This window comes from Oncorhynchus masou, chromosome 15 (assembly GCF_036934945.1).
Source record: "Oncorhynchus masou masou isolate Uvic2021 chromosome 15, UVic_Omas_1.1, whole genome shotgun sequence".
NCBI classification, from domain to species: Eukaryota; Metazoa; Chordata; class Actinopteri; order Salmoniformes; family Salmonidae; genus Oncorhynchus; species Oncorhynchus masou.
The window spans coordinates 55,483,792-55,495,133 of NC_088226.1; the positions used below are offsets into that span (position 1 = coordinate 55,483,792).

The 11,342-nt window shown below is 42.2% G+C and overlaps 1 protein-coding gene across 1 annotated transcript; it reads left to right on the forward strand.

The window, feature by feature from the left end:
* Positions 1 to 690: 690 nt before the first annotated feature.
* LOC135556493 (hepatoma-derived growth factor-related protein 2-like) lies at positions 691 to 10,378 on the forward strand. Its single transcript, XM_064989736.1, has 16 exons — positions 691 to 937; positions 1,624 to 1,700; positions 2,356 to 2,494; positions 6,340 to 6,537; positions 6,652 to 6,771; positions 6,847 to 6,921; positions 7,058 to 7,244; positions 7,331 to 7,415; positions 7,532 to 7,811; positions 7,906 to 8,042; positions 8,146 to 8,213; positions 8,379 to 8,449; positions 8,607 to 8,708; positions 8,836 to 8,992; positions 9,197 to 9,317; positions 9,480 to 10,378. The coding sequence occupies exons 1-16, from the start codon at positions 866 to 868 to the stop codon at positions 9,577 to 9,579; spliced, it is 1,989 nt and encodes a 662-aa protein (XP_064845808.1). The 5' UTR covers positions 691 to 865; the 3' UTR covers positions 9,580 to 10,378.
* The last annotated feature ends 964 nt before the right edge of the window (positions 10,379 to 11,342 follow it).

Below are 11,342 nucleotides of genomic sequence, written 5' to 3' on the forward strand. Positions count from 1 at the left end.
CTCTAGCACTGAGATGCAGTGCCTTAGACTGCTGCGCCAATCGGGAGCCAATTAAATGGGTTAAATTAAATGGGTTTGCTAATATGGGTTATTGTTAATGGTAAAATGTATGGCTACAACAATCAAACTAGTAGTAAATACATTTTTAAAAATCTGTGGTTCTTATTGTTCAATTTATCGCAATATAGATTTTGCCAATATTGGGCTCCGAAATGGTGCGGCAGTGTAAGGCACTGCATCTCAGTGCTAGAGGTGTCACTACAGACCCTGGTTCGATTCCAGGCTGTATCACAACTGGCCGTGATTTGGAGGCCCATAAAGCGGCGCACAATTGGCCCAGCGTCGTTTTAAAATGAAGAATAAATAAATACAAAATATCCCCCAGCTCTGTGCGCTTAGGGGTGGCATGTATTCGCTGTATGACTGCGGACGATTGTTATTTTTATATTTTTGTCAATCTGTTGGTAAAGACACGCTAAAGAAAGGTTTGGTTTCTGTTCTAAACTTTTGTATTGATGTTAGTACGAATTTCCTAATTAGTAGCCAGTCAATTTGGAAAAACGATATCGAATTTATAGTGTACATATAGTAGAATATGATTGGTTTGAAGAATGGATTGACAAGAAATTAAACCAATTACAGTGGCTAGTAGGAGGGATTTCCGCTCTGAAGATCACGGTTAGCGGAAGCTATTCTTGTGAAGCTAACCGCCTCATCTCGCGCTATTGAGAAGCTAGCTTGCTATCTAGCTAACTTTATCGTTTTGCAGGTTTTGTGTCGGCCTGAAAACGGCCAAGAAGCGACGCACAAAGACCTCCAGTGTTAGCTAAATAAGAAAGAAAAGGCTGCACAGAGGGGCAGAACAATGCCGCACAATTTTCAACCCGGAGACCTGGTCTTCGCCAAAATGAAGGGGTACCCCCACTGGCCAGCCAGGGTAAACTAGCAGCAGCCAGAGAGAAGCGGGTGGGCGGAGGGGACGCTGGAGTTTTCCCTGTGCATCCTTGGCAATGACTGACATAGCTAATATTATAGCCAGCTAGCCTTGCCTCGTGCTAGGAAATATATAACTGCTTTGTTGTCCTACCAATCTGTTTGCAAAATGTTTGTTGCTGGATCTTTTTTTATGCAAAGTATAACCAGGCAACTTGTGGAATGGCGTTCATGTTTGTGTTGTGTACATGTATTTTGTCCAACCAGGCAGTGCTAAGTAGCTAGCTGTACTGTGCTTTTTGGTGTGCGTTGATTGGAGATGAAATGTTTGATTTGCAGACTCGCTGGCCTGTACAATAAAATCCTAGCTATAGTTAACTAATCTGGTGATTTTTGGTACAGTAAACACAAATATTTCGTTTTCTGGAAATGACTTTGTGTTCCCCTCTTCCCAGGATTTTTGACTGTGATTTGAAAATTTTACAGATTGTTCCAATCAAGGTGTCTGTCTGGAGTGAAGGGTTCAGACAAGGCCACAATATTGTCTACTTATTTCCAACCTACCTTTCCTCATCTTCACAACTTGACTTGCGGATCAGACTTCAAAGAGCAGTGAATATATATTCTCTCCTGTACCTAGTTTGGATGTCTCTCACACTTGTTTTTGTTTTGTGGTTCTCGTTCTTCTAGATTGAAGATGTCGCAGATGGGGCAGTGAAACCCCCTCCTAATAAAATCCCTATCTTCTTCTTTGGGACCCATGAAACGTAAGTGCTGTGTCTGTTTGATTTAGAATAGCAGGATGGGAATCTCTGGATGGATGTGAAACTGTGGTATACTCCATTCACCACCTTTTTATTTGATGTTTTTTTAAATTTATATATAGAGATTGATGCAAAAATACATTTTGATTTGTATTTATTTTCCAGCTGGTTCCTGTTTATCTTGTTGTCCCCAGCTATCTAATGTGTTGTATGTTTACTTGAAGTATCGCCACTCATATTTCTGTGGAGATGTCTCCTCCATGTTTGTTGATGTACTATATTTTCTTTAACTTATTTTAAACTTTTGAAACCCATTCATGAGTTTTTCATTACTGGTTTATGTTGTAAGGGATCTAGGTCCATTTGTGTGTGTGTGTGAAAAGTTTAGTGTTTTGGTCGTACAACAGTAGTTTTGCAAGATGGCAGATGGACTATTCTTAAACCACCACTAGGTGGCAAAATAACTATCAGTACTGTAGTTTGTTGCCAGTTCATGGCTTTAACATCATGCAGAAACTCTGTCATCTACCCGGTAAGCATGGAGTTTTTGTCTGTGCCAGGTATTGGCTTTTTAATTTAGTGACTCAGAATTAAAGTCCTGTAAATACTGTCGCAATATAAAGTAATGTGTTATCAAATCATGCTCTCTCTTCCTCAGAGCATTCCTTGCGCCAAAGGACCTTTTTGCCTATGAGAAGCACAGTGAGCGCTTTGGGAAACCTAATAAAAGAAAGGGTTTCAACGAGGGCTTGTGGGAAATCCAGAACAACCCTCATGCCTCCTACAGTGCACCTGCAGTAAGTACATCTTATCAGAAGTCCAACTCAATACCGTTTCTCTAATACTGACCAGTTACAACTGAGTGCTGTTAACCCTGGTTTCTCTTTTGCTGTGCACTTTGGATCCATTTAGATCACACTCATTCCCCTAAAAAGTGCCTTAGGCCTCCGTTTAGGATGTGATAGATTGGCCAAGTTACAGTACTATGCAGCTCCCTGTTGGTGGTATTATCTGCTCGGTCAGCACTCTGTATCACATGTTCTTCAACAATCACTTATAAGCAGTAACGGAGCATTAGGTCTCAGACCAACAGGGTCCGAGGCAGCTTCTTCCTCCAAGCAATACGACTGATGAACAACTAATCACCTATAGACTATCTGAACTGACTCTATATACACACACACTGACCAGGGTAGCAGACTCGTCGTTTTTCGGCGATATTTGCCATTTTGTTCTCAAAATAGGCCATCTGTGTGGATCTAAAGGTTGTTTCTCATAGATACATTTTTTAGAAGAATACAGGCATAGAAGTTGACCGGATTTACCAGAAAGTCTACTAAAGTAAGACTTTGACCATGTTTCATATCAAATGTATTATAAAGCCCTTCTTACATCAGCTGATGTCACAAAGTGCTGTACAGAAACCCAGCCTAAAACCCCAAACAGCAAGCAATACAGGTGTAGAAGCACGGTGGCTAGGAAAAACTCCCTAGAAAAGCCAGAACCTAGGAAGAAACCTAGAGAGGAACCAGGCTGTGAGGGGTGAACGGTCCTCTTCTGGCTGTGCCAGGTGGAGATTATAACAGAACATGGCCAAGATGTTCACATGTTCATAGATGACCAGCAGGGTCGAATAATAATAGTTGTAGTCGAGGGTGCAACAGGTCAGCACCTCAGGAGTAAATGTCAGTTGGCTTTTCATAGCCGATCATTCAGAGTATCTCTAACGCTCCTGCTGTCTCTAAAGAGTTGAAAACAGCAGGTCTGGTGAACAGGTCAGGGTTCCATAGCCGCAGGCAAAACAGTTGAAACTGGAGCAGCAGCACGGCCAGGTGGACTGGGGACAGCAAGGAGTCATCCGGCCATGTAGTCCTGAGGCGTAGTCCTGAGGCATGGTCCTAAGGCTCAGGTCCTCAGAGAGAGAAAGAAAGAGAGAATTAGAGAGAGCATACTTAAATTCACAGAGGACACCAGATATGACAGGAGAAATTCTCCAGATATAACAGACTGACCCTAGCCCCCTGACACAAACTATTGCAGCATAAATACTGGAGGTTTTCTTGCCTATTTACATCCTTTCGTTCACAGGCTAGGTTATTTTTCAATGTCAGTTTGCATTTGATGCAACTGCGAGATGTCTGAGATTCTCCACTGTTACCACGAGAACCTCCAGCCCTTAAAGGGGCTGCTGAACATTTGTCTCACCTAAGTGACTCCTATTTGAGTGTACAGTTGCAAGAAAAATTATGTGAACCCTTTGGAATTACCTGGATTTCTACAAAAATTGGTCAAAAAATGTGATCTGATCTTCAGTCACAACAATTGACAAACAGTGTGCTTAAACTAATAACACAAATTATTGTATTTTTCTTGTCTATATTGAATGTCATTTAAACATTCATTGTAGGTTGGAAAAAGTATGTGAAAGCTAATTGGAGTTAGGAGTCTGCTAACTTGGGTGTCCAATCAATGAGATGAGATTGGAGACGTTGGTTAGAGCTGTCCTGCAATATAACAAACACTTTCAAAATGAGTTTGCTATTCACAAGAAGCATTTCCTAATGTGAACCATGCCTCGAACAAAAGATCTTAGAAGACTTAAGAATTGTTGACTTGCACAAAGCTGGAAAGGGTTACAAAAGTATCTCTTAAAGCTGTGATGTTCATCAGTCCACAGTAAGACAAATTGTCTATAAATGGAGAAAGTTCAGCACTGTTGCTACTCTCCCTAGGAGTGGCCGTCCTGCAAAGATGACTGCAAGAGCACAGCGCAGAATGTTCAATGAGGTTATGAAGAATCCTAGAGTGTCAGCTAAAGACTAGATCTCTGGAACATGCTAACCTCTCTGTTGACGAGTCTACGATACGTAAAACACTAAACAAGAAGGGTGTTCATGGGAGGACACCACAGAAGAAGCCACTGCAGTCCAAAAAAACATTGCTGCATGTCTGAAGTTCGCAAAAGTGCACCTGGATTTTCCACAGTGCTCCTGTCAAAATGTTCTGTGGACAGATAAAACTACAGTTGAGTTGTTTGGAGGGAACACACAACACTATGTGTGGAGAAAAAAAGGCACAGCACACCAACATCAAAACCTTATCCCAACTGTAAGGTATGGTAGAGGGAGCATCATGGTTTGGGCTGCTTTACTGCCTCAGGGCCTGGACAGCTTGCTGTCATCGACGGAAAAATTATTTCCCATGTTTATTAAGACATTTTGCAGGAGAATGTTAGGCTGTCTGCCAAATGAAGCTCAACAGAAGTTGTGTGATGCAACAGGACAACGACCCAAAACACAGAAGTAAATCAACAGAATGGCTTCAACAGAAGAAAATACACCTTCTGGAATGGCCCAGTCAGAGCCATGACATCAACCCGATTGAGATGCTGTGGCCTGACCTCGAGCATTTCACACCAGACATCCCAAGAATATTGCTGAACTGAAAGAGTTTTGTAATGAGGAAGGGTCCAAAATTCCTCCTGACCGTTGTGCAGGTCTGATCTGTAACTACAGAAAATGTTTGGTTGAGGTTATTGCTGCCAACTGAGGGTCAACCATTTATTAAATCCAAAGGTTAAGTTTTTCTACCCTGCACTGCGAATATTTACACTGTTCAATAAAGTCATGAACATTTATAATGGTTTGTTATTAGTTTAAACAGACTGTCTTGATGTGACTGAGATGATCAGAACATTTTATGACCAATTTATGTAGAAATCCAGGTAATTCCAACGGGTTCATACTTTTTCTTGCCACTTTACAGTATGCCTAATTGAGTTTAGAACATTCCAAAAACCTTTTTATTTAGTAACTTTTAGTAATTTCATATTAAAATACTCTTCGTCATACTTTCATTGTGCTCAAGTACTCCTTGTAAACAATGTCAGATTAGAGCCCTGTGTAATTGTTTTTATGTATATAAGTTATTGTAATTTTAACACTGAAAGCACCTTGCAATGTATTAGATGTGAGACAGGATTTGTGTTTTATGTTTCTTTATGTTTTACTTTTCTTTCTATGGAACAACTTGTCAGGTGCATTGAAGACTGTCTGGGGAGACTAAGATTATCATTACATGTCATGACAACCTTAAACCCAGACCAAAGAGCCTAACTCTACCCCAGGACACTATTTTCAAATGTGTATCATGTACTTGTTGTTCTCTGAAAATAAGCAAACGTTCTTGCACTTCACTTGGATGTTTTTGCGTGTTTCCGTGCAAACACTATTTGTCACCCTTTTGGGCCCTCACCAGTTTGCATCCCTGACTGACACTTGCAAACTACACACAGCCACACATACAGTCACCATACTCACTGCTACTGTTCTTTTTATATTATTTTCTGCGTAGTGCCTTTAACCTGTTTACACATATACAATGTTTTATTCTTTACCTCATTTTATATAGCTTTACCTCAACTGACACCAGTACTCCTGACATTGATATCAGTACTGGTACCAACCGTGTGTGTGTGTGTTTCAAGCTTATTCATGATGGTTTATTTTTTAAATATGTCTTAGTGTTTCTGCATTGAAGAGGGCTTGCAATTAAGCTTTTCACTGTCTGTCCTGTTAACACATGCTGTATCCTATGCATGTGATAAACATTGATTTGATTCATCTCTCCATTCACACCCTAGCCTGCCAGCTCGTCTGGCAGTGAAGCTAATGATGATGCAGCAGGAAGTGATGCAGAGGATGACAAGGAAGCAGTGGTGCCCAGTAAGGCAGATTCAGGAAGTGAGGTAGATTCTGACTCAGGAAGTGAGGATCGAGGAGGTGGTGGTGGTGGCGGCAGTGGTGGAGGAGGGGTCAAGAGGAAGGCCCCTGCTGCCAAGGTGAGTGCGAAATTATACTTTTAGTGTTTCGGGATTTTAATGGCCTCCGAACAAAACTGTTGTTGCTTAGATGTGCCTTTGTTTATAATAGAACATTTCTGTTCTCTCATTCAGCGCCCCCCTGTGAAGAAGGCCCGGGGTTCGTCCAGTGACCGGGATGGAGAGGAGAGTGGCTCACCCTCTGAGCCAGAACCTTCCCCTTCTGACTCAGACTCTGGAAAGAACAGTGACCAGGTCAGTTGCTAGTGTACAACGTATGCATGTGTCATGAGAATATTAATTGATGGTCTTGTTTGTTTGCCCCTGTAGGACTTCACCCCAGAGAAGAAGGCGGCAGCAGGCCGTGGAAGTGGGAAGAAGGCTGGAGGTGGCAAAGGGAAGAAGGTGAGGAAAGGGATGCCCTTCAGGTGTCATACAGTCCTGGGAGTTGAGTAGATAAAGCACTGTTTGTGGTTTCACAGTGACTGCTGGCTCTCTCATTGTGTTTTTTCTCTCTCTTTCTCTCTGTGGGCTGGTGTAGAAGGCGGTGTCTGACTCAGACTCTGACTCTGGGTCTCAGTCGGACAAGAAGAAAGGCGGCAGTGACTCAGAAGATGAGAAGCCACGGCCTGCTCTGTCTGGATCTGAATCTCAGTCTGGCTCCAAATCCGACTCTGACTCAGAGCCACAGCCACCCCCACGGAAGGCCCCTCAAGCGCGCAAGAAAGGTGAGCGCTATAATGTTTGGTATTACACAGTGTATGATTACTATATTTGTCACTGCATAACCCTGTTTGCCATTTGTCCCAATCAGAGAAGCCTCTGCCAAAGCCTCGGGGTGGACGGAAACCCAAAGCTGCCCAGGCCAGAGCACCGGCATCTTCCTCTGACAGCGACAGGTCAGCATGGCTCTAGTCTGTTCCACATTGGTTGTGTGCCATGTTAATACATTTATAAATTACTTGTATCAATAAATTTGTACATTATGAACAATATCCTATACTGTGTACTATAGCGACAGTGAGCCTGACCGCGTCAGTGACTGGAAAAAGAGAGATGAGGAGCGTCGGAAAGAGCTGGAGGAACGCCGGAAGAAGGAGCAGGCAGAGGAGATCCTCAAGTATCGGGAGAGGGAGAAGGAAGAAGATGAGCAGAGAAAGAAGGACAAGGAGAAGGGAAAGAGCAGTGGTGAAAACAGCTCAGATGAGGGTGTAGATGATCACCCACTCAAGAAGTCCAAGAAACCCCCACCGCCACCCATTCCTGCCCCCTCTGACTCGGACTCTGGACCTGAGGTAACTAGCATGGAAGACTGTGTAAAGAGTGGACATTTGTTTGTTTTTGTATCGAGAATAGATTTGTTGAACATTGTATTTTAACCATAATCAGGTGAAAAAATCTGCAAAGCGTTCAGACAACCAGAAGAAAGGGAGAACAAAGAAAGAGAGGGATCATGGTAAAGGCAAAAAGGAGAAAGAAGTGAAGGAAAAGCGAGCCCAGCGGTCAGAAGAGAGGCCCAGAGGGAGGTAAATGCACATGGCTGAACCAGACAAAAGATTAGAGTACAGATCACATTAGATATCATCATTAAATATAAATGCACACAGATCACTGAGCTCTCTCCCTCAGGTCCAAGCCTGACAAGCCCAAACGCAAACCCGAGAGACCTCCCGAGAGGAAAGTAGAGAAGAAAAAAGGTCAAAGCTCAATGTTACTCCCAATTTACGGTGTCCATTTGGAAAGCATGCATATGGGAAACTCATTTGCATGTTGTGACAAACGGTTGGTCCAATATAGTGCCAGAGCCAGATAATATCAACTTTTCATGTCTTCACTCCTTGTCTTTTTGTGTCTGCACACAGAGCCAACCCCAGACGAAAAGCTGCAGAAGCTGCACACGGACATCAAGTTTGCGCTGAAAGTGGACAACCCAGTGAGTAAACGGGGCTCCATTCATTGCCAACAGAAAAGTTATCACATAGTTGGGATTTTACAAGCAGCATGACAAGTGGCACGAGGTATATAATTTTTTTGTTTACCAATTAAGGGTTACTTGCACATTGTGGTATTCTATCATGTTATGTCTGCAGGACATAGAGCGCTGTCTACTGGCCCTGGCAGAGCTCGAGGCTGTGCCGGTCACCAGCCACATCCTGCAGAAGAACTCTGATGTTATCGCCACACTTAAAAAGGTGCCTTTCCGTCTAAACCCCTTAATGAAAGTGAACTTTATAGAGCCGCTGTGTACATTTCATTATCGCTCTTGTTTTCTGGCCCTTGTGAACCACGCTGTTGTTCTGATTGTTTGTCTTACTGTAGATCCGTCGATACAAGGCAAGCAGTGCCGTTATGGAGAAGGCCAGCCAGGTCTACAACAAGTTAAAGGGTCAGTTTGTGGTCAAGTCTGAAATGCCAAGTAAACACAAAGCTGAGGGAAAAGAGCAGGAAGAGGATGGGAAGGAGACACAAAATTCTGGTAATTTTCTCAACCCATACTTTTACGATCACAACTGATGGACTTCTTTACTGTTCTCACATTCTCCTTAATTTTCCTCCTCAGCATATTACTCCTCTTAATAATGATATTAATTCAGACTTATTTTGCCGTGTGTAGCTAACAATGAAATCAAAGGTCCATCATTTGTAGCCAGTATATTGATTTTGCATGACTTGTTATCAGATGTCATGCCTGTGAATGGGGAATCAGAAGTCCAGAAAAAGGAATGTACTGAGTTAGAGGATACCCCAAAGTCACCGGTCCAGGAAGATAATGATGAGCGTATGGCTTCAAGCCCCAACAGGTAAATAATATTCTCCTATGTCACATCTTGGTGTACTTCCTTTATTTCGGATAATATTTGTTCAATGTGTCCATAGTAATATTGCTCTTCTAATTGGTAACATGCCACCATCACAAAGATATGTAGCTCTAGTTCTGAAATCTTGTCTCTCCTCCATGGTAGGCCCAGTCCTGATAGTCCTGCTGAGCAGCAGACGCACACTGATGATGAAACGCACCACGCTCTCTCAGAAGAGACTGAACCGCCAGCAATAGAGAGCTGAAGAAAATGGAGCACAATTGTTTAACACAGCTAACAGGTCATTAATCTCGTCCTGGATACATGGCGCTGTGCTGACCCCTTTGTTGTTCACAATTGTATTTTTCCTTTTATACGACACCTTGGCCTATCCCCCCCCCAAAAGCTACTTTGCTTTATTATTCTCCCACGTGATCTCTAACTTTGGTCTTTCATATTGTATGTATATTGAGAGATTCCATTTTTAGCACTTCTAACAGGAAATTTAGGGGGAAAAGAGGAGCCTTGTGATGAGTGTTCTGCAGTAATTGCATGTCATGTGATTCAAGGCATCTGTTGGCTTTGAGAAAAATATTGGAGCTGATAGAGAACATAGAAAATGCTAATGTGTGTTGGACAAGTATGGGTGTCTTGACCGTTGGTTATGAATATTTTTCTTTTTATCTGGTCATTTCTTATTAATTCAGTCTCACCATGAAAATCTAAAGCCATTGAACATAATCACATTACATGTTTTCCAACTAAGGTCCACCTACTTTTTTATAACAAGTATGTTTTCTGATATTGCAACAACTTTTGACTTGTGGAAATATTCGCCCTGTCATCGTGTCTTCTCCATCTGCTTTCAATAACTTGCCTATTGAATGGGATAATATTACATTGTGTACAGAGTGAACAATATGATCTTAATCACAAGTTGTCCATATCCCATGTAGCTGGAGCCCATTTGGCATTTGCTTGTCATACATACTTTGGAAGTGTTTTTAGTGCTATGTAAATTGGTAAAATCATTTGTATCGTTGAATAAAAATCTCAGCATGGTGGTCCAAATCTGAACACTTCTGTTATCGAAGGCAGCATGTCATCACATGGTACTTCATGGAAGTCCCATATTACCATAATAAAAATCCAGTTGGATTGGGGTGTGACTGGTGTAATAACTACACATTACAACCCTTGTAACCAGGCTTGGGATGAGGAATTGCAGTGAATAAGAGTGCATTTGGAAAGTATTCAGACCCTTCTCCTTTTTTCACATTTTGTTACATTACAGCCTTATTCTAAAATTGATTGAATATATTTAATCTACACACAATAACCCATAAAAACAAAGCAGAAACTGATTTTTAGAAAAAAAATAACCTTATTTACCTAGGTATTCAGACCCTTGCTAAGAAATTCAAATTGAGCTCAGGTGCATCCTGTTTTGATTGATCATCCTTGATGTTTCTACTACTTGATTGGAGTCCACCTTTTGGTAAATTCAATTGATTGGACATGATTTGGAAAGGTAAACACCTGTCTATAGGAGATCCCACAGTTGACAGTGCATGTCAGAGCGAAAACCACGCCATAAGGTCAAAGAAATTGTCCATAGAGCGTTGAGGCAGGATTGTTTTGAGGAACAGATCTGGGGAAGAGTACCAAAAAATGTCTGCAGCATTGAAGGTCCCCAAGAACACAGTGGCTTACATTATTCTTAAATGGAACAAGTTTGGAACCACCAAGACTCTTCCTAGAGCTGTCCGCCCAGCCAAACAGCAATCGGAGAAGGGCATTGGTCATGGAGTAAACCAAAATCCCAATGGTCACACTGACAGAGCGCCGGAGTTCCTTTGTTGAGATGTGAGAACCGTCCAGAAGGACAACCATCTCTGCAGCACTCCACCAAATCAAGCCTTTATGGTGGAGTGGCCAGACGGAAGCCACTCTTCAGTAAAAGGCACATGCCAGCCCACTTGGAGTTTTCCAAAAGGCACCTAAAGGACTCTGACCATGAGAAACAAT

Coding starts and splice junctions, on each gene's coding strand:
- LOC135556493 (XM_064989736.1), top strand. CDS start 866: ATGCCGCACAATTTTCAACCCGGAGACCTGGTCTTCGCCAAAATGAAG. Junction 8,043..8,145: donor GAAGAGAGGCCCAGAGGGAG/GTAAATGCACAT, acceptor TCTCTCCCTCAG/GTCCAAGCCTGACAAGCCCA. Junction 9,318..9,479: donor ATGGCTTCAAGCCCCAACAG/GTAAATAATATT, acceptor CCTCCATGGTAG/GCCCAGTCCTGATAGTCCTG.